Source organism: Rhinolophus ferrumequinum, chromosome X (assembly GCF_004115265.2).
Source record: "Rhinolophus ferrumequinum isolate MPI-CBG mRhiFer1 chromosome X, mRhiFer1_v1.p, whole genome shotgun sequence".
Classification (NCBI taxonomy): Eukaryota; Metazoa; Chordata; class Mammalia; order Chiroptera; family Rhinolophidae; genus Rhinolophus; species Rhinolophus ferrumequinum.
This window is the reverse complement of record NC_046284.1, coordinates 111,170,867-111,194,925: the sequence shown is the minus strand read 5'-3', so window position 1 is coordinate 111,194,925 and position 24,059 is coordinate 111,170,867. Positions and strand designations below refer to the sequence as shown.

Below are 24,059 nucleotides of genomic sequence, written 5' to 3'. Positions count from 1 at the left end.
ACCCAGGTCTTTCTAGCTCCACAATTCTTTCTTCAATATTTAATAAATTCCTCAAACAAAACAATCCATATGGCAGAAGAAAAAGAAACACACCGTAATAAAAAACTTAAAATGAGAGTAATCATTCCAAAAGTAATAATGTGAGAAATGTAAAGTTTAAATCCAGTTAAAATCAAGGGTCTTACTGGATATTTGATGGTATTACAGAATTACTGATGTTTTTATGAATGACGATGGTATGGTAGTTATGTTTTAAAAAGTCTTTATGTCTTAAGAAATATAAATGTAAATATTTACATCTGAATTGTTGTATCTAGTATTAGCTTCAAAAGAATCCACTGGCTCCCGGAAGGGCAAGAGAGTGTGTGTACGCGGGGGGTGGGGGTGTGCAGATGAAACAAGGTTGGCCATGAGTTGATAATCCTTGAGGCTGGGTTATAAGAATATGGTGGTTCATTATACTATTCTCTTTACTCTGGTATGTGTTTGAAATGCTTGATAATAAAAACTTTAAGAGTCTTAGGTTATATTTTTACAAAGGTTAAAAAGCCCACACAATCACTTACTGCTTTAAAAAGAAACCCAAACAAAACAGGTAAGTACAGAAAAGCACACAAAAAAGAAAGTGTTTGTAATATTAAGGCCAAAAATAAACTGTGAGGCAAAAACCTTACGCCGATTGAAAGGTTGTTTGCTTTGGGTTAAAAATGTAATTAGTACTTAATACATATAGTAATAATAATTGCTATCATTTCCTGAGCGATCACCGTGCACCAGGCAAGTGCTGAGTACTACAGATCATCGTGGATGCTTCTAACAACTGTGTGAGACATTATCACTAATTTACAAATGAAGAAATTAAACCAAGATGGGAATGTCAATCTTTTTAAGCAGTGTCCTCAGCTCCTAGCAAAATGCCTGGTACACAGTAGGTGCTCAATAAATATTTGTTGAATAAATGAAAAATCTAATATCCTGTCAAACGTTAATAAGTAGAGCCTAAAATCAAACCCAAATCTGATTCTAAAACCCTTACTCTTAATCACATTTAAATCTTTTAACAATGACATTTCATAGTAACAGTAAAGATGTTTACTTTCTTCTGTGCGTTTCTCTATTTTTCAGATTTTCTACAATTAGCACGTGTTATTTTCTGAAACAAGTCATTAAAAATAATGAATGCAAAACAGTATTGAACATTTAATCACAGACTAACCTAGCCACAAAACACAAAAGATATTCTGGGGACTACAACATGAAATAAATGGAAAAAAGGTGGAAGGGGAAATTTTAGCACACTAATATCAACTAGCATAATGAACAAAATAAAGACAAAGCATATAATTTATATTAGAATAGGTAGTACTGAATTTTATAAAGTAAAAAGAATATGGGTTCTTTTGAAGTATGAAAAGTTATAAAGACTGACTGTGTTCTAGGCCATAAATTGAAAACTCTTAAAGCAGGAATCATACAGATCACATTTTCTGATCACAATAAAAAATTAAGAAAATAAACTAAAGCACTCATTCAGAAACTAATATTCTTCTAAATAACTACTGGCTTGAGGAAATAAATAATAACAGCTATCATTTAAGCAATGCTTATTTTGTTCAAAGCATAGTGTTAGCCATGTTACACATATTCTCTCGTTTAATTGCAATTAATCATTAATAAACCATGAGGCCTGTTATTATGTGTAGAAAAGAAAAAATATTAGGTTGAGAGTTAATAAACTGTCCAAGATCACAGAGCTATTAAGTCTGCAGATAAGATAATTAAACCCAAGTCTGTACCCAAAACTCATACTACTACACAGAGATACTGTCATATTAGTTAGAATTCATGTATAGGCATCTAGCTGTGTGTGCTCATTTTTCTCTATAAAATTTTATAATAAAAAGTGGAGAAAACTAGAGTTCTTCCTTAACACAACATATTCTGAAAGTGTCCATTTGTTACATACACTATTCTAAAAAGGTAGTGGTTAATTTTCTAACGTATCATTAATCAGATATATTAATATTTCAAATTCCATAATCTTCTAAAAAAGACACCTTTGAATATATTTATACTCTCAATAGGACAATTAAAAAAGGAAGAAACCATAAAATTAGATAAAGAAAGTACGGGATATAAGATAAACGTGATTTGCCACTAAATTTATTTCTCAAAAGCAGTGTGACCTTGGAAGTCACTATTTTCTGGTACTTATATGCAATCCATAAGAGTTCTATGGAACCTTGGCCAGGGTGGATTTGAAAATATGCCACTAACTGTGGGCAAGTCCTTAAGCCTCTCTGAGTTGTGCTTTTCTTCATGCATAAAATATGTAGATATCTAAGAGCTCTTCCAGCCTGGAAATGTTACAATCCTGTGACTTTAAGGATTAAAGTTATTTAAGATTTTGCGGGGTTTTTACACCTGAGGAAATGACTGATTCTGTATTTAAAGCTGTTTTTATGTTATATCTAATTCCCTCTTTCTCTCTTCTGCATCGAAAATACAGTTTTATCTTTATCCTTCAGTGGTATGTTTGTACCCAAGTGTAAGCAAGGATAATGCCAAAGAATGGATTGCACAAATGCTGTCACCTGAAAGAGAAGTACTAAAAAAATAAAACATTGTTTCTTAGTGCAGATTAAGAAACCTAAAGCAATTTTATAATTTCCATAATCCAATCGTACTATTCTTATTTTGCTAGTGTTGAAAACCAGTAAAGTGTTAACTTGTTTAAACTTTTTAAGCTGCTCTACCTACTCCAGTCCTATTCCTGCATTCCTCATACCTTCAAACCCCACCTCTTAGTACTCATGGAGTTGGTAGTATTTCCCAAACCTGCCTGATGATCAGAATCACCTAAGATTCCCGTTAATGATGTATTACCTGGCCTTACTCCAAACCAAAAATGAATCAGAAGTTCCAGAAGCCCCATGGCTCAGTATTTCATTTTTTAAACTGTCACCTTAGATGATTCCTATGATTAGACAGTCTGGGAAATCACAGTAGAGAGGGAAGATCACGGGCTTTGGAGCCTGACATACCAAGTTTCAAAATCTGGCTTTGTCCTTTATTATAGGTGTGACTTCAGGCAAGTTACTTAAAGTGAGTCTGAGTTTTCTAATCCACAAGGTTTGGACACTAGTTATGCCAAAGGTTGTGGTAAAGTTCAGTATGCCTAGCCATGTTGGGTGTTCAGTAAGTGTTAGCTTCTCTGTCCTCCTGCTCATCTTGCCACAGGAAATGACAAATACAAATATTTGAGGGGATTCTGATGAGTCCCTTACCCTAATGGGTCCACTTCTGTTTCTAGGGCTAAAAATCTGAGTACTGGATCACTGTTTGATGAATTACTTGGGTTGGCTAATTTAAGAGTCTCAGGAGCAAGTCTAATGACTTTTTCTAGTTTCCAGAGGCTTAATGAGGTCCTCCTATCTAAAACAGATACACCATTATGCGGGGCTTCAAAGCCCAAGCTATGTGACTGGGGCAAAATTATCTGAACCTCTGTTTCCTCATCTGTAAAACAAGTGGTGCTTAAATGTTTGCCAAACTGAACCCAATATACATTATTGATAATATAATTGTGAACTAATAATCATTTAAAATAATTAAACATACAGTTTTACAAACATTCTTATGAACAAAAAGGAGACAGCAATAATAGGTTGTAAGTGAAATGAGACAGAATGGGACTTGCTCAAATACACAATAAATCAGAGCTTAACATCCAAGCAAAATTTCTGTGTAGTATCAATTGTACCTTTTTAAAATTAAATATATTGGAGTAACATTGGTTAATATAACATGATACAAGTTTTAGGTGTACAATTCTAGAATACGTCATCCGTATATTGCACCGTGTGCTCACCACCCAAAGTCTAGTCTTTCATCACCATATATTTGACCCCCTTTACATTGTGCATCCTCACCCCAACTCCCTTCGCCTCTGGTAACCACCATACTTCAACTGTATCTTAACACATGGTGTTCTGGACAAGTTTGGAGTTGAATTCACTTAGGAAAAAACAATCCAAACTACTCAGTCATTAAAAAAATATGTATATATATTTAAAAAGTATCATAGGTATAAACACAATCTGGCAGCAAAACAGTTCTGTAAAGGTAATCAGAAATATGGTTTCTAATTACAGTTCCATAATTAATTCTAGCTACATATTAAGCATATATATATTTAAAAGATCATTTTACTAAAAATTGTTAGTGTTAACTGTTCAGATAAGCTATAAAATTAAAAGAAACCTAAAGAAATTAAAAAACTAAAAACCTGGGAACATTCATTCAGGACAGAAGAAAAAGTTACCCTCAATTCTTAAGAAGTAAAAAAAATCCCTCAAATTCTACTGAAAAGAATTTAAAGAGTCATAGCTTTTTTCTTGATTTATTCAAATTATTCATTAAAGCAACTGAGTTTCATTTAGTTCCTACCCTTTGCTTGTTATGTTTATTTCCAGACATTTAATATTGTCACTGTTATTTTGAATGAGATTTTTCCATTATCATTTCTAACTAGGAATATTGATTTCTGAACATATTTTGTATAGTACCACCTTACTAGACTACCATTAGTTTTAACAAACCCTTTTAACATTTTCCTTAGATTTTTCTAAGCAGATGATTATATATATCATCTATGAATAGTAATCTGTTATTCTTTTTCTGAATACTCTGATTATCTTGTTTAATAGCAAACTCTTCCAGAATATAAAATAGAAGTCAAAACAGCAGGCATAATATTAATAAGATTGCCTATGATATGTCCCCATCAAGCATGATGCTGGCTATTGGTCTGACACTTTTAATAATATTAAGGACACACCCTTTTACTCCCATTTTTCTGAGTTTTTAATTGAGAATAGACACTAGGGGGCAGCCGTTTGGTTAGAGCACAGTGCTCATAACACCAACATCACCGGTTCGATTCCCACATTGGCCAGTGAGCTGCAACCTCCACAACTAGATTGAAAATGACTTGACTTGGACCTGATGTTTTTTGGAAAAACACACTGTTCCCCAATATTCCCCAATGAAAAGAGAGAATAGACACTGAATTTTAGCTAATGCTTTCTGACATCTTTTTAACTTTTTAATTAGAAATGATTATAGGTTCACCAGAAGTTACTAAAATAGTACGAAGAGTTTCCATATACCCTTAACCCAGTGGTTACATGTAACATAAGTTCCTGTCAAAATCAGGAGATGTATACTGGAACAGTGTCCAAACTTTATTCAGATTTCACTGGTTTTACATGTTCTAGTGCAGGGGTGTCCAAACTGCGGCCCGCAGGCCACCTGCAGCCCGCAATCCATTTTTAATTGGCCCGCAGCAAATTCCAAAAATATATTTAGTTTACTTAAATAAACCAGGTGTTCACCTCAAGTGAGTGGCCCGGCTGTTTATTTTACCGCATATGGCCCTTGGTGAAAAACGTTGAAAAAAGTTTGGACGCCCGTTCTAGTGTGTGTGTAACATATTACACATATAGGTTACTGTATCTGCCACCACAGTAAAGATACCGAACATTTCATAACTACCAGGATCCTGTATGTTGCCCCACTTACAACTACACCTCCGTCCCTCCCTCTGTCCGCTCTTTCTAACCTTGGCAACCACTAATCTAGTCTTAATTTCTACAATTTTGTCATTTCAAGAATGTTACATAAATGGAATCATATGGAATGTAACCTTATTTTTTCCCCACTCCGCATATTTCCTTGAGATTCAATAATTCATTCCTTTTAGTTGCTGGGTACTATTCGATGGTGTGGATGTACCACAACTTTTTTAACCATTCACCCAGGGAAAGACATTTGGTTTCTAACTTTTGGATATTACAAATAAAGCTGCCATGAACATTTGTTACGGACTTCTGTGTGGACATACATTTCTCTGGGATAAATGCCCAGGAGTACGACTGCTTGGTCATACAGTAAGTGTATGTTTAGTATTTTAAGAAATGGCCAAATTATTTTCCAGAAGAGCTGTATCATTTAACATTCCCACCAGTAATGTATGTGAGATCCAGTTTGCCTACATCCTCACCAACATTTGGTATTGTCACTATTTTTTATTCTGGCTGTTCATATTGGCATGTAGTGATATCTCATTGTGGTTTTTTCCCATTTCCCTCATAACGAACCATACTGACATCTTTTCATACACTTATTTGCTATCCATAAATGTCAATTCACCTCTTTTGTCCAATTTCTAACTGGATTATCTTTGTTACTATTAAGTTTTGAGTATATATATACACATATACACACACACACACACACACACATATATATATATATATGTATTTTCCCCCTAGATACAAGCCCTGTCTCACATACAGGTTTGGAAATATTTTCAGCCTACCTGTATAGCTTGTTTTTTCATCCCCTTAACAGGATCTTCTGCATAGAGCAAAAGTTTTTAATTTTGATGAAGTCCAATTTATTTTTTTTTCTTTTATCAATTGTGCTTTGGTGTCTGATCTAAAAACTTCTCAGCCCACTGCCCTGAAGATCTTCTCCTATGTCTAAAATCTAAGTTTTATAGTTTTACGTTTTATATTTAAATCCATGATCCATATTGAATACATTTTTGTGTAAGGTCTGAGGTTTATGTTGAGGTTCATTGTTTTACCTATGGATGTGTGATTGCTGCAAGTACCATTGTTAAAAAAGCTATCTATACTTCCTCCATTGAACTGCTTTTGCACCTTTGATAAAAATCAGTTAGCCATACTTGTACGGATCTATTTCTGGGTTCTGTATTCTGTTCCATTGATTTTTGTGTTTATCCCTTCACCAATACCAGAGAATTTTGATTACTGAAGCTATAAAAGTATTAAAATCAGGTGGAGTGATTCCTCCCACTTTATTTTTATCTTTAGATATTTTAGTTCCTTTACCTTTACATACAATTTTTAGCATAAGCTTGTGTTAAACTTATAGAAGAATTTGGGGAGAATTGACGACATCTTTACTACATTGAGTCTTCCAATCTATGAGCATGGTATACTTCTCCATTTATTTAGACCTTTGATTTCTTTCATCAGCATTTTTTAGTGTTCAACATACAAATTCTATACACGTTTTATTAAATTTATACCTAAGTAGTTTTTTTTTTGAGCAACTACAAATGGTACTGTATTTTTCATTTTGGTTTCCACACATTCGTTGCTAATATATAGAAATTCAATTTATTTTTGTATGCTGATTTTGTATCTTATAAATTTGCTGAACTCACCTATTAGTTCTAGTTTTATGTATATTCCTTGCAATTTTCTTTGGAAACCTTATCTCACATGCAGACAGGGACAGTTTTATTTCTTCCTATCAAAACTCTTATGTCTTTTATTATTTCCTTTTCTTACCTATTATACTGGTAAGAACTTCCAGGACTATGTTGAATAGTCGTGGTGAGAGTGGACATCCTAGTCTTGTTCCTGATATTAAGGGGAAAGCACTCAGTCTTTCACCATTAGGTATGATGCTAATTGTGGGGTTTTTGTAAATGTTCTTTATCAAGTTGAGAAAGTTCCTTTATTCTTAGTTTTCTTTCTATTAGGAACCAATGTTTAGTTTAATGCATTTTCTGCATTAATATATAAGTTTGCTTCAACTTTTTAATATGGTGGACTACACTGAATGATTCTTGAATACTGAACCAGCCTTACATCCTTGGAATAAAACCCACTTGGTCACAGTGCATAGTTCTTTTATATGTTGCTGGATTTGTTTTGTTAATATTCTTTTTTTTTCCTTCCCCTTTCTTCCGCCTCCCCCCCGCCCCCAGCGCCACTCTGGTTCAAGCCATTGTTTCTCAATTTAGTTGTGTAGGACACAGCTAACTGGCCCATGCTGGTATTATGAGCCTTGTGCCCCCCTTCCCCCTGTGAGGCAGTCGGTTGCCAGTCGTCATCTGGCTGTTCACAGCAGCTCTCACCAGCTGCCGGCCGCTCATGCTGGCTGCTGGCCACTCTCACTGGCCACTAGCTGCTCATGGCAACACATGGTAGACCACAGCAGCCCACAGCAGCTCAGGATGGTTGCTGGTCACTCACGCTGGCCACTGGCCGTTCATGGTGGCACATGGTAGTCCATGGTAGACCGTGGCAGCACACAGCAGCTCACAATGGTTGCTGGCCACTCACGCTGGCCAGTGGCTGTTCATGGCAGCACACAGCAGCCCACAGCAGCACTCAGCAACCCAGTGCAGCTCAGGCCAACCTCCGGCTGCTCACAGCAGCCTAGCTCCAGGGAGATCTGTTGTTCACAATCTTAGCTGTAGAGGGCGCAGCTCACTGGTCCATGTGGGAATCGAACCGGCGATCTTGGCGTTGGAGCACGGCGCTCCAACCACCTGTGCCATCAGGCCAGCCCAGTTTTGTTAATATTCTGTTAAGGATTCTGTGTTTATATTCTTGAGGTACACTGGTCTGTAGTTTTCTTTGCTATACTGTCTTTAGGTTTTGGGATCAGGGTGATAACAGTCTCATAAAATGAGTTGTGAAGTTTTTCCTCTTCTATTTTCTGGAAGAAACCACGTATGATTCATGTTATTCTTACCTCTTTATTCTTGATGTTCCAGATCCTTCTTTTACCATTTCCTTTTTTTTTTTTTTTTACGATGTTATTGGGGAAAGGGAACAGGACTTTATTGGGGAACAGTGTGTACTTCCAGGACTTTTTTCCAAGTCAAGTTGTTGTCCTTTCAATCTTAGTTGTGGAGGGTGCTGTTCAGCTTCAAGTTGCTGTCCTTTCAGTCTTAGTTGTGGAGGGTGCAGCTCAGCTCCAGGTCCAGTTGCCATTGCTAGTTGCAGGGGGCACAGCCCACCATCCCTTGTGGGAGTTGAACCAGCAACCTTGTGGTTGAGAGGACACGCTCCAACCAACTGAGCCATCTGGGAGCTCAGCAGCAGCTCAGCTCAAGGTGCCATGTTCAATCTTTAGTTGCAGGGGGTGCTGCCCACCATCCCTTGCAGGACTCAAGGAATCGAACTGGCAACCTTGTGGTTCAGAGCCCACGCTCCAACCAACTGAGCCATCCGGGAGGCAGCTCAGCTCAAGGTGCCACGTTCAATTTTAGTTGCAGGGGGCGGAGCCCAGCATCCCTTGCGGGACTCGAGGAGTTGAACCGGCAACCTTGTGGTTGAGAGCCCACTGGCTCATGTGGGAATTGAACCGGCAGCCTTCGGAGTTAGGAGCATGGAGCTCCAACTGCCTGAGCCACTGGGCTGGCCCCTACCATTTCCTTTCTGCTTGAAGAACTACCTGTAGTCATTTCAGGGTCTCCTATAGCCAAATTCTCTCAGCTTTCCTCACTGCTTTAATTGCACCTTCATTCCCAAAGGATATTTTCACAGGGTATTGAATTCTGGGTTGACAGTTCTTGTCTTTCAGCATTTGAAAAAGTGTGCCATTTCCTTCTGGCTTCTATGGTTTCTAACGTGGGATCTGCTGTCATTTGAATCATTGTTCCCCTATAGGTAACAGTTCGTTTCACTCTAGCTGCTTTCAAGATTCTGTCTTTACTTTTCGTTTAGTTTAAAAATTATTTTAATTGTGGTAAAATACATATAACATAAAATTTACCATCTTAAGCATTGTCAATGTACAGTTCAGTGTGTTGAGTATATTCATACTGTTGTGCAACCAATCTCTAGAACTTTTTCATCTTGCAAAACTGAAACTTTATACCCATTAAACAACTTCTGATTTCCAAAGGTTTGATTTTGATGTGTCTGGGTGTGAATTACTTTGGGTTTATCTTGTTTGGGGTTCAGTCAGCTTCTCGAATCTGTAGGCTTGTGTCTTTTGCCAAATTGGGGAAATTCCAGCCATCAATTCTACAGGTCCACATTTTTTCTCTGCTTTCTGAGACTCTGATGACATGAATATTAAATTTTTTGTTATTATTCCCCAGGCCCTTGAGGTGCTATTCATTTTTTTCTCCGTTGTTCAGACTGCACAATTTCTACTGCTCTATCTTCATTTTTATTAACTCTTTCCTGTCATCTCCATTCTTCTATTGCTCCCATGTAGTAAGTTTATTTCAGTTATTAATATTTTATTTTTCAGTTCTAAAATTGTCATTCTGCTTTATATCTTTTATTTTTTGAAACTAATACTTCATTTGTTTCAAATGTGTTTGTGATTGCTCACTGAAGCATTTTTATGGCTGCTTTAAAATCCTTGTCAGATATTTCCAACATCTGAAGCATCTGGGTGTTGGTGTCTGCTGACTACTTTCTCATTCATATTGTGATTTCCCTGGTTCTTAGAATAAGTTATCTTCAATTGTATAATGGACATTTTGGAGATTACAAGACTCTGGATCCTATTTAATCTTTTTTAGCGGGCTGTCCACCAGTTGAGGTGTAGTGTGAGGGCTGGGTGAGTGTGTATGTACCCACATTATGGTTAAAAATGCACTACGGAAAACTGCTATAACATTATAATTTTCCCCTAAAGATCAAATTACATCTGTTTATATCATTCCTAGCTAATTTTGCTTGCTTCATGTTTTTCAACTGCTTGTCTACCTTAGTACTTTTAGATTACAATATTCCAAAGGAGAGAGTTCTATTTCATTTTCACCTAGTATTATACTATACATACTCAGAAGAGCCAGGGGGAAAAACATGCCTTTAAAACTCATTTATGAGTTTCTTTTTAATAATCCAAGACAAATTTTATTATTAACTTGCCTGTGACATTTCTCTCTTTAAGCAACCTCCTTTACTGCTATCAACATCCATTCTGATAGTTATTTTTCTTGAATTATACCAATAGCCAGCAGGAATTTGAAGAAAAGGAGGCAAAGAGGGCCTCTTTTGTGAATTTTTACTTCTTTAAATGAAACACCTGAATGTCTTACTTTATTTGAGATGAACTCTTGAAAAGAATTCATTTATCTGTTGACGTATTTAATTTCATATATTCTAGACCTTTTGTTTTGACTGACCTTCAATTTATAACTGTATTCTTGCTTTAAAGAAGACACTATAAAATAGTATAACAAGACTAAGGAGACTAAGGAAAAATGTAACTGCCTCAATCTTTGCCTTCTTTCTATAATTTTCTATAACTAACCTTTAACTGCTTGTTTCTTTAGGAACTCTACTTTAGCTGGGAGAAAGGGTGGCACAGGTGATGAGGTATCCTAAGGTATTTCCACAAAATGTACGGCTCTATTAACCCAGTTGGAAAACCACTGTTCTAGGAAAAGCTTTGTATTTATCACATCTAAAAATGAAGAAAATCTTTTAAAAGCATGAATTGAAACTAAGTTTTCTGAGAAGAACTATGTATAAGATTAACATAGATAAGGATCTCCTATATCAGAATTAGAGCAAAACTCCATTTAAGTCCCCAAATCAGTAACAAAATAAGCACAAGAATTAATTACCATGTTTCCCCGAAAATAAGACCTAACTGGAAAATAAGCTCTAGCATGATTTTTCAGGATGACATCTCCTGAACATAAGCCCTAACTCATCTTTTGGAGCAAAAATTAATATAAGACCCGGTCTTATTTTTGGGGAAACACGGTATGTATACAAGTAAATAAGCACACGAAAAGATCCTTAACATCCTTAGTCACTAGGGAATTGCAAATCAAAACCACCTCACACATATTATAATGAAACAGACAATAACAAGTGTTGGTGAGGATGTAGAGAAATTGGAACCAGCATACATTGTGGGTAGGAATGTAAAATGGTACAAGCAAATTGGAAAACTATTTGGCAGTTCTTCAAAACATTAAATATAGACTTACCATATGACACTGCAATTCCACTCCTAGGTATGTATCCAAGAGAACTGAAAGCATTAGTTCACAAAAAACTTGTATACAAATGTTCACAGCAGTGTTATTCATAACAGCCCCAAACTGGAAACAATCCAAATGTCCATCGACTGATGAATGGATAAACAAAATGTGATCTATCCATACAGTGGTATATTACTCAGCAAGAAAAAGGAATGAAGCACTAACACAAGCTATAACATGGCTGAACCTTGAAAACATTATGTTAAGTAAATGATGTCAGACACAAAAGACACATATTATATGATTCCATTAATATGAAATGTCCATAATAGGCAAATCTATAGAGACAGAAAGAAGTCGATTGGTTGCCCGGGCCTGGGAGAAAGGAGAGACTAGGCAGTAACTGCCAATGAGCATGGGATGAAGAAAATGTTCTTGAATTAGACAATGGTGATAGTTGCACAACCTTGTAAATATACTAAAAACCACTGAATTGTATACTTTACAAGGGTGAATTTGTGGTATGTAAATCATATCTCAATTTTTAAAAAGATTAATTAGGGCTATTTGAGCTAACAGTTTGAAAATTCAATAGGGGAAAATAACCCATCAATGACTGTGTAACTTTTCTTTCAATTTCCTTTCTAATATTGTGGCAAGATAATTGGCAACTTTGGCAGGTTGAGCCAGATCCTGTATTCTGGCACTCTGAGAGAGCGTCAAATAGATTTTTCTGTAAAAAAGATGCAAATATAAAAAAGTAAGATTTAAGCTGCTGCAATTAAAAAACAGAGCACAGTTACTCAGCACACACCTAGGCATTTCTATATGGAGAGCTGTTAAATAACATCTAGGCAGCCCTTCTTTTCCAAATACTATAGTTTTCGTTTCAAACGTTCATTTGTAAGACAGCTATTCAGAAATCTCAAAATATTTTCCTACTTTATGTCAAAATGCTGTTCTTCAGGCCAGCTCAAAAAGCCTATTTAACCACACTGTATTTGGAGAGTAATATCGACTTTATTTTTCCAACTCTACCTACGAGGTATGACCAAAAGATACGGTGAATGTTCAAAAAACATATTACAGTTAAAGACACATTGCCATTAATCCCCCTCAAAATACTCCCCCTCGTTTCAAACACACTTATCCCACTGTTCTTGCCACTTTCTGAAGCAGTTCTGGAGATCCTCTTTCATGCGTGTCTTTACTTCATTCTCCATCATGACAATGCTCCATGTCACACAACGCTTCTGGTATGGAAATTTGTGTCAAATAAAAACATTATGGTGTGTCCTCATCCACATCATTCACTGGTGTGGATCTGGCACCATGTGATTTCTAGCTCTTCCCCAAAGTCAAAATGACCATGAAAGGTAAACATTTTGAATTGATTCAGGACATCGAGGCAGCCATGACAGCACAACTAAAGACACTCATGAAAGAGGACTTCCAGAACTGCTTCAGAAAGTGGCAAGAACGATGGGATAAGTGTGTTTGAAATGAAGGGGAGTATTTTGAGGGGGATTGATGGCAATGTGTCTTTTACTGTCATAATTTTAAATTTAAACATTCACACTTTTTTATCACACCTCGTATACATTCCCATAAAACATCTACTCATGCAGACCACCTAGAACCTCTCTCCCCTGTAGGAGATTTCATCTAGACTGAATCATCAAGCAGGGCCGTCTAGTGGAATGCCAAAGGAATTTACAATCTGTGAGACTCGGGTCTGAATCCTGCCTCCTCCACTTACTAGCTGTGCAACCATGAATAAGTGACTGAACCTCTTTAGGCTTCAGCTTCCTCATCTGTAAATTGAGGATAATTATGTCTTATCTCATTCAAATTGATATATAAAAGTATCTAGTCAGAGGGGACACTCAGTAAATGTTAGTCTCCAAGATATATCAATCCCCTTTTCCAGTACTAATATAGCACAGTGTAGTGAACAATGCAACATTTTTTGATAGCCAATTTTCCCCAATGTGTGGGTGTCATCACTTGAATGAGAAATGTCACTGTAAAACTAGTAAAGTTGTAGAAAGTGCAGAATGGTGATATGAGGGGCATGCACCACCTAGGAGGGCTTACCAAGTTTTTTAGGGTAGGAGAGAGACAAAACAAAGCTGATTAAACATAATTTGAAGAAGTGTATTAAACATATTTTTATTTAGAAAAAATTTTAGCCTAATTTCAATATACAAATAATAGAAGGTTGAGTTAAAAAACACTGGTGTAGAAAAACAGGGTTCAATTTGTATTAATTCTATAATCTAGAACTGCACTGTTCGATGTGGTAGGCAATAGCTACAAGTGACTATTTAAATTTAAGTAAACTAAAATTAAATTTAAAATTCAGTTCCACAGCCACACTAGCCACATTTCAAGTGCTCAATAGCCACATGGGGCTAGTGGCTACTGAACAATGCCTATGGAGAAATTTATTTTTCAAATGAATCTGTCCCATCATTTTGTATTGTTTTCAGGTAGACACCTCTGATCCTAAATATTAAGAACTGAAATAACATTCTGGTAACTGAGGTTTTGGTATAGGTTTTACAAGATTTCTGGAGTGAAGGTTTCTCTAAAAACACTGCACTTGAAATGTACTTCAATCTATTAATGTCAAAATGATCTTTTGCTTCAGGCTATCATTTGACATCTGCTTCTAACACATATCAAATGACTAAACCAAGTTTCCTATAACAAGCTTTGTGGACCAAAGGATTAGAGGCCAAGCTCACAGAAATCTAGATGACCACGTCAGATTTGAAGATAAAATTGTGATCATATGTAAGATTATAAAAATCAATTTACATGGTGGATAAAACATTAGTTTTTAAGGTATATAAGAAACCATGGATGTATTAGTTAAGATGGGGAAATCTGATTTCAGTTATGCTATTGCTGTAATTCTATGTATACTAATAGGATAAGAATGAAAGGAAATATAAAAGCACTTTTGGATTTACACATAAGTGTAGGGTGTCTAATATTCAGGAAACTAGCACTATTTCATGAAAAACGAAAACACAAAACACAACCCCACCTCCCCATACACACAAACCAAACCAAAAAGACAATGTGGAGACCTGACTCCAGGTGGGGCAGTAGGCTAGCTTTCAGTCTTGTAGCCGCCTGTTCTTAAGTTCACTCACATTCCTTTCTAGCTGACACCTTCAAGAGAGGAAGGTAAATATGCACACTAGGTAATGCCAGTAATTGAGCCATTTTGTTATGGTATGTTGGAGCATAAAATCACTGTTTATTAGTAGGTAATATGCCCATCAAACACCTGACCCCAGAGGTATATGTATATGATGGACAGAGATAAGAAAATAGGTGAGGGCACTATTTTTAATTGTTTGCTAAGCTGTAAGTTTAAGTTTTTTTAAAGATGAAGCAACAACATTCCCAAGTTAAAAATGGCTGCATCAAAATATCATTAATCCTAGCTGTATGTTTTCTAGTAACTGCAAGTCAGAAGCAATTAATTAAAAAAGGAGAATGGGAGAAGTAGGTATATTGACAGCAGCATAAGGTAGCAAATGATAAAAGGGGCTCTTTAGAAACTATGAATATTAGACATAAGTTATAGAGCAAGCCATGTAGGGGCCATATAGTAGGGGCAATTAGCTTGATATTAACATAGATTATGACCACTGATTTTCAAAACACTGAATAAAAATGTTTAAATTATTTTAAACTTTTATTTAAATTATTATATTTAAATTTTAGTCCACTATTAAGATGGAAATTGTACAATTTAATTTAGAAATATTTCAATTTAAAATTTAAAAAACTCTTCACAGTTAAAGAAAAAGCTTTGATACAGTCAATTAAACATAACTGCTCATTTCCAGGCAATACTGGATCATGTTACTACAGTTATCCGACTTCCCAAAATTGTGTTCTGCAAAGCATTTGTGTCCTTTGAGACTTCAATAGATGGTTCAGAAAAAAGGGGTTCTGACATCAAGTCTCAAATGCTCTGGGCCACATCCTTTTTGTAAACTCATCACATACAACATCATCTTAAAAGTTCTAAAAAGTTATGCAGTAAAGACATTGGTCAAATCTTGTTTAAATCCGTAATTCCCAAATTTATTTGACTGTACCACTCTTGTTTGGTTTTTGTGGAGGTAGGAGATGGTTGCTGGGACGCAGATACACCTTTAACATGTCCAGAGACTTCTCAGTTAAAAATACTGCTATGTACTATTTAAAGCTCCTTAAGTATGGCAGGTGGCCGGTTAGCTCAGCTGGTTAGAGCGTGGTGCTGATAACACCAAGGTTCCCTGTTCAATCCCTGCATGGGCCACTGTGAGCTGTGCTCTCAATAAAAAATTTTGAAAAATTAAGTTTTTAAAGTTCTTTTAGGATAAATACCACATAATAGACCAAATCCAAAGGATTATATTTCTAGACAGGAAAACCCAGTTACTCATGTCATATTAAAAAACACAAACAAACAAATGTGTTTATAGAGTAATGGGGAGGGAGGTGTACCATATTAATTTCTGTCCCTATAAATGAAATTAACAGAACTAATTGATCCTAAAATGAAAAAAGGTGTCCACATTTTTTTGGGTATGTTTTAGAAAGTTAAAATTCTACCCATTGACACTATAAATTGACTTTTACCCATTTCTTCAGGGACACACTTCCCTCAAGAGGTTGACATACAGGATATACCATATTTCCCTGATTCATGAGGCAATCATCATGTGTAGGAAACACTATTATCTCATATATCACTAAGGAAAAAATCCCACTGCTAATTAAACAATGACATGCCATGGACTGTGAGATGCCTTCCAATTTGAGCAGTGTTGAAATGTGAACGCACTTTCCTTTCTTCCTTCTTCCACACATATTCTTCAAAATGTTCTTTATCTCTTTTCCCCCTTTAAAGACAATAACAAAGAGGGGAACAATACAAAAAGGGACAAGATTCAAGAGATTTCTGTTCTGCCTCACCCTTGCAATTATATTCACATATTATAATGGCTCTGTTTAAACAGATCAATCAAACAAATCATTTTTAATTGTTCTGCTTGATTCTGAAGAATTACCCCAGAGGAAAAACACAGAACTTCCTCAGACAGTTGTCAGAGAGATGATTCATTATAACTATTATTTATTAAACACTTAAACCATGTACTGAACCAAGGGCTTTACATGTATTATCATTTCATTTAATTTTCACCACACCCCCATGAGTTAGATATTATTTGCATCCCTATTTTACAGATTAGGATGTTGAAGCATAGAGATATATTAAACAACTTGCATAAGATTACAAAGTGATGAAGTGGCAGAGCCAGGACTCAAACCCAGGTCTTTATGGCTCCAAAGCATATGTTCTTTAACACTTCGCCATACATCCAAATAATCCCACAAAGTGCCTTTCAAATTTTAAGGAGATAAGTAAAATTTAAATATTTAATTGCTAGTAACTAATGTATTTGCTTAAAATAGGCCAAATGTATTAAATAATAGTTATGTTCTATATGGATATATTTATTCTGAATCTGTTTTATAAAATGTATATAGTACATTTCTGTTTGTTTTTGTTAACTCAACACATTTTACTTAACAATTAAGATTTACAGTTATTTTATCTTTGCTTTTACGCTATTTGGTATTAAACTGATAAACCAGAATATCTGAGATCTGATGACGTTCCAGATTAATGATATAGGAAACTGTATCAACTCTGATGGGGGAGGGATCTAATGCCAAGTATTAAAATCCAGTTGCTTGTTTTTTCTTTCTATTATGTGAATTGGGGAATGGGATGTGCAATATATATATTTGCACAATTGCATTCCAATGTTTTAAAGCTTGTTATCCACCAAAACACATATACAACTCTGCACTATCACACTCATGCATTACTGAGACCACCAAGATGTCACTGTCATTCGTACACTGTAATCTGATCTACTGAGTCTAAAGCATCCAGTCTGCACTGGTGAACTGGGCCACTTGACATCACACATCATTCACAGTCTGGAAGATCACATGTCCCTGAGCATGGAACTCTAGAGCAAATCTTGTCAATGATCACAATGGTATAAATTTTTTAGTAGATGATAAATTTTTTAAAAATCTTCAGAACAATTCTTCTGCAATTCAGACTTCTGATAAAAGGATCTGCTGTATTTTTGATCATGTTATAATTTATTGAATGTCATGTCCTTGGTCAAGAATGCACATCCCAATTATGCCACTCTTCTTATATAAAAATAGGACACACTTATTGTGATTTCCAGAAACATACTAAAGAAAAGGCAAACTCTGCCTATATTTTCTTTAATTAGATAAGTTTATCACTTTAAATGTACCAAAATTTAAATTTAAATGTACCAAAGAAGTTTCATATTTTGGATCAACCCCATTAGTGTAGGATCAAGCTGCCAAAATAAAGCAAACTTTCCTAAATTTTAGTTTAACAAAGACTGACATCCTATATTATAATCACTGAAAACAATGAAGTGTTCAGTAATGTGTCACAGTTAACTTGACAGTTGACATGTAACAATACCTGTCCTCTCCTCAGATCTTCACTTGGGGGAAAGAAAAAAACCTGAAAGGTGGTAAAAATGAAACAGGAAGAACAAAAAAAAAAAAACTTAATAAAACATATTTTTGCAAAATCAACGATCATACTTTTAATATTTTCCCCTACAGAAGAAATATAAGAAACCTAACATTCATACAGTAGTACTACAGAATCCAGTGTAATCTTTGAGGTTAAAAATGGCTGCACATCCACTGAAGATAGTTTCTAACACAAGGGTCTCGTTTCTTATAAAGAAAATATTTATGTAGTTACCATGTTTCAATGCATTATGGGTATTTGTTATTTAAAGGAATTCAAGGTGGCTATTTTTATACAACATATTTCTATAAAGCAAAAATAACACACTTAATTTTATTTTTGAAAATTGCTCATATTTAACTTTATTATCATCTATCCTTACTCTACTGAAACTGAGAAAAATGTGTCATTTTAGGTCAAGCTTAGGATCCAGTACATGTTGTCCCTGACAGCAGTGGCAAGGAATTTGTAGAACAGAACAGCCACAATTCTTTGAAACCCATCTCCTAAACAGTTCAATATTCAAAAACATACTAGCATCTTTAAATTAACTCATTAAGTAGTTTTAAATTCACCTGGACACTTTAGGAAGCTATTTTGTTTTTAATCTTGCACCAACCTTGACTTTGCTCACATAGTAATTCCTTTATTATCCTAAATTTGCTTCTTTAAACATTCGGCCTTGTTCTAGCCTATCATGTTCTGACCCATGTTTGAGTTCAACCACAAGGGTTTTTTGTTGTTGTTTTGTTTTGAGCACCATGAGACCCAAGTGAGGTCTTAAAGCAGGAAGGCTAGGTAAAGGAGTGAAGAAACTGCCTATACTTATGGTGAGGTACTCAGGTCTTTTAAGATTGTTCATATTTCAATGTGAGACTAAAATGATAAGAAAAGAGATAAGATTGACAATCACCCTACTCCTGACCTTCATAATTCATTCAGCGGACATCTACTAGGTCCATAATCTGTACGTGCCAGGTACTATGTTAAGTGCTCAGGATACAGAAAAAAAAGTTCTACTAGGGATGATACCACAAATGTAAATTCCTATAGAGACCAACCCTGAAATCTTTTAGCCTGGAGAGGAAAATTTTTTTATGTATTTACTCAAGTAAATGAGTATTTTTAAAAATGACCTTCCTCTGGTAAAAGACAATTATTCTCTGCCAAGAATTTACTGGGGAGGAGATGGCACAATAATAGTAGGCATAATATTAAGTCCAATATTAGACTTCTGAATGAAAATTCTCAACCTTTTCCTTACTGGCTTCAATAATTTCAAATTTGTATCAGAAGTAATTTACTTGAAACAGCTGAACAACCAAAGGCAACAAAATATCTAAAGGCAATTTGTTAAAATCTAGTTTTAATCAATCTAGGCAACACTGGCTCTATTCGACATACCTTATGCCAGAATATCAGAAAATTCTTTCAAAATGGCAAATTGTGTAATCCTATCTGCCAGGTTCTGGAAACCATGACAGTAACTGAAATAACTAGGCTTTAACAAATGAGACCTCTTATAATACCATAATTGTTTCTGAAAAACACATGACCTCTAACTACTGGCTTATTTATTTATACCCTGAATTTTTCCACAAAGGGTTTGAAGCAGCTACCCTAATATAAAGCGAAAGCACATGAATTATATTCACCTGGCTTTGAATTATGGCTCTGCCATTTACTATTTATAATCTTTGTGCCCTTAACTTCGGAGATTGTTTCTTAATCTGTAACAATGGGAACCATAATCCTCTGTTGGATTATAAGAAGGAGAAAATGAAATAGTAGCATGTAGCACAGTATCTGGCATATAGTAAGTGCTAAATAAACATCAGTTTTGTGCCTTCCTTATCCAAGTATAAGCTATTCAGAAAAAGGGTAAGGTAGAATTTTAAGTGATTTTTTTACACATTGGTACGTGCCAAGCAGAAAAGTGGATTGGTTATGAGTTGCACATGTTAACGTTTGTATCTGAAAATCAGGCTCAAAGCAAATTCAATTTCTTTCCACAAGGTCAGCACTTTGAGAACATTATTAACCTTTTAGCTATATTATTTAATGCAAAAAAATTTCTGAGGGAAAAAAATGAAAAGAGCCCCTTGGAATACTGTTCTTCACAATATCAAGTCAAACATTCTAAATCTGATTTTCTTATAAAAATATTTATAGTATTAGTCTGGCTAACATAATTTTAAATGAAATTCTCGTAATTCTGCCATTCTTAAAAACATGATTTCTTCAAAAAAAATTTAGGTAACATATATCAATGTCTTTTCAATTGATGCACAGCGTTTAGTTTAGGGTTTTAAAATACGATCCAAATCGCAAAATACTAAGCACCAATCGTAAGCACTATTACAACTCTGTTTGCGTTAAGCAGAGCAAGTAAACACTTTATACAGCAGTGGAGGTGACTAGGAAAAAATTGAAAAGCGATTTAAACGGATCCCCCTCTTTTCCCTCCCCTCCGTTATGCCCGAGAATGCAAGTGTCCCGCATCTCAGATCAAACTGAGCCTGGGTCTTACTGACGTAACCAGTAACCCTATCCACCTCTCACACTGCGGAGGCCGGCAGGGCAGCGTCTGCGGCCAAGTACACCACTCATCAGAGCCTGTCCCGTTCCACCCCCGCGTTTCAGTCATGCTTTCCAGAAATGGGGTCACTCACTCGGTAACTATTGCACACACGTAGCCTATCATCCTGTAATCCCCCAAAGTCCGCTGCGGGGATAGAAGACAGCAAAAAGTCAAGAAGGAAGAATCACAGACGCGCCACCATCAGGAACTGATTTTCCACTCGAAGAGGAGCGCTGATGCCCTGGAATGGGTCTTGTCTGGGTTATTTTCGCAGACCCTGAGTTGGTTCTGGGACAAGGGGCGGCTGTGAAAAGCTCGGTGCTGTGGTGTGTCCGGGGGAAATTCTATTTTGCCCTGTTTGGGGGTATATCTGGGTTTCTGGCACTCGGGTGGGTGTCTCGGGGACGGTCACCAGATCCCGTGCGAGGAAAACCAGAAAGCCCTTTACGACGGCCGCTGATCTCCTTGAATAGCACTCTCTCACCTCCATGGACAGGAAACTCAAGCTAAACTCGCAGGGACCGGGTCCTCGATAGAACTGAGCGACCTCAGAAACGGGGGGGGGGGGGGTGCGGGGATGGAGGATCTCAGGCTTCCACTTTCTCCTTTGCAGCAGGAGAAACCGCTGCGGCAGTTCGAAGCAAAAACCCTTGGTTGTCCTGCATCCCAACCAGAAACCCCCACAGGTCGCTATCCCTGCCCTGGGCCGTTCTTGCCCCCGCGCGCCAGTCTTCCCGAAACAACCCTGTCCCTGGATGGGACTCGAGAGTCCCTGCTCCCTAGTGAACCCAATTCGTACTCCTCGCTCATCCCTCAAAGCCACCAGGGTCCACGGAAGCTTCCAACCAGGCAGGGCCAAACTTCCCAACTCTTCGCCGGCCCCCGCTCCGCCTCGCGCTTTCCCCACGCAAAGTTGATTAAAATCGGCTTCTTGCAAAGCCCCAGCGCCCACTCCAAACCCCACGCGCCACCACACCACAGCCCCCCTAGCAAGGGCGGGGAGGTGAGGGTGAGGGTGGGAGGAACAGAAGGGCAAACGGACCAACCCCAACTACCCCAACCGGAATCCCGGAGCGAGGGGAGACGCGAGAGGCAAAGGAAGGGGCCGAGTGGCCAGCTCCGGGGAGGGAAGCCAGCCGGCGGGGGCGACGGGAGGGGGCGCGCCGGCCCCCGCCACCCCGCTGCACTCACCTCCGCGCTGTCGGACGGGCTCTCCACAGCCATCTTCTGCCACGGGTCCGCCAGCTGCGCCAGCGGCATCTTCCCCCCCGGCCCGCCGCCTTCACCGCCTCCTCCCTCCCCGCCCGCCCCGCGGCCGGCCCCACTCAGTCGCTGCCCGAGCCCCACGGCAGCGGCGGCAGCAGCAGCAGCAACAGCAGCAGCGGCGGCGGCAGCAGTAGCAACAGCGACAGAGGCTGCCCGAGAGAGGGCTCGGTGTCCGACACCGACCCTCGAACACCGCGCGCCCGCTGGAGACGCCCGCGCGCCAAGCGAGAACCTCGCGCCGCTGCCCGGCACCGGGTCTCGCCCCTTTCTTCCTCTCCTCCTTCCGCCGCGGGGACTACAGCTCCGCCCCCCACCGCGGGTTCCCGCGCCCGCTCCCAGCAGAACAGCGGCCGCCGCGCGCTCCCCTACTTCCGCTCACAACATGGCGCCTTAGCGATACCTGTCTCTCAGAGCGAGGCTCGGCCACCGCCGCCACCGCGCGCGCACCCGGGGGCGGGGCTCTGTGAAGACACGCCCCCGGTCGCCACGCTTTGCTCCTCCCTCCTTCCTCGCCCTAGCCTCAGCTTCTGGGCCTCGCCTATTTTCAGGAAGGGCGAGCCCCAGAGATCTGGGGGCGTCGGCGGGGCAAAGAAGAGGGGGAAAAGCAGGAGGGGCGAAAGGGTGGGAGCTTTTGAACAGCCTTGGGTCCGACCAGGTCGGAGGATCCTTGGGGATGTAGCGAACAGTGGTACCCGCCCAGATGAGGAGGGAGATGGGAGAGGCTCCGGGGGCACAGTCCGGTGCCAAGGACCCGGGGAGCGGGTATGGGGTGTCTTTTCGTCTTGACTCCTCCGTGGATGCGTTTGGGTGAGCCGAGTCTATGGGCACATCTCGTAATGGCCAGGACCTGCCCTCTCCAGGGTCACACGCTGTGCATTCACCTGCCCCCTCCCACACACACACCAGGGACACTGAAGGCTTAGTGCCTGGGAGAACCCTGGGGGTTTGGCTCTCGGTTTGATCCAAGGCTCTCCATATTAACACTCTTGTGTTATATTTTTAATATTTAGAATTCATTTGTCTTGCATGAGTCGTCCCCCCCTCCCAAGTCCGCAGAGCCCTCGGGCTTCAACCTGGACCCTTAAATCCCCCCACTCCTTGCTGCCTAAATCTTCATGAAGGAGAAAACAAGGAGGTTCTTTAAGGCTGCCTGAGACTCTCGGCAGAGGTTGGGGAATTATTCTAAAATATCTTGTTGGCAGAAGTCCGGGGTTCCTGCTCCTCTGTTGACTTTAAATAAAAGATTAAATTAAAAAAAATCAGGCAGGCCGTGGGTGGAGGAGGGGGAGAGAGGGAGGAGTTCTAACTCCTGCCCAAGATAGGGAAGCCCTGGGTTGAGGAAACCCTATCCCCAGACGGCGACGGCGCCCAAGAAGACAGGGAGAGCGTGTGGGGAGAGGCCTGGGTGTCTGGAGTGGGTCCCGGGGGCTTGAGTGAGACCCCGTGTGCCCCGCGCCAGGTGCCGTGGCGAGCTTACTGCCCCCGGGCAGAATTGTGCAAAAGTCGCCAGGCAGAGTGGAAAGCTACGGCAGCCACTGGCTTATCGCCCTACGAGGAGAAGGAAAAAAGTAAAGGGAACTCTCCAGGCTGTAGTGCCTTCATTCCCTCAGGCCTCGGCCCAGGCGTCCCGGGCTTCCCACGCCTGGCTACCACAGCGCGTCCCCCGCTGCGTTCCCAGAGCACGCCTTTTAACAGCTCCCTCTCATTATCTCGGGACCCAGACACCTGGAGAGCCCTAGCCTTCCTCCTGAACGCAGGTGTGGGGATGAGGTTAGAGCCCCACACCTAGCCGGCCAGGTCTGCGCGGGCGG

At 38.9% G+C, this 24,059-nt stretch overlaps 1 protein-coding gene across 6 annotated transcripts in view; it reads right to left on the bottom strand.

The window, feature by feature from the left end:
• The window catches only part of RPS6KA3 (ribosomal protein S6 kinase A3), a 108,005-nt gene extending 85,443 nt beyond the window's left edge, over positions 1 to 22,562 (bottom strand). For 3 of the 6 annotated variants that reach the window (XM_033104973.1, XM_033104965.1, XM_033104981.1), the window contains exon 1: positions 22,174 to 22,253. Coding sequence is in view for 1 of the 6 variants with exons in the window: in XM_033104954.1 (XP_032960845.1) it covers positions 22,174 to 22,242 (69 nt within the window). In the remaining 5 variants the exon portion in view is untranslated. Of the gene's footprint in view, positions 1 to 22,173 lie in introns of all 6 variants that reach the window. The other 3 variants (XM_033104962.1, XM_033104990.1, XM_033104954.1) reach the window with 2 other exon arrangements.
• Between the last annotated feature and the right edge of the window lie 1,497 nt (positions 22,563 to 24,059).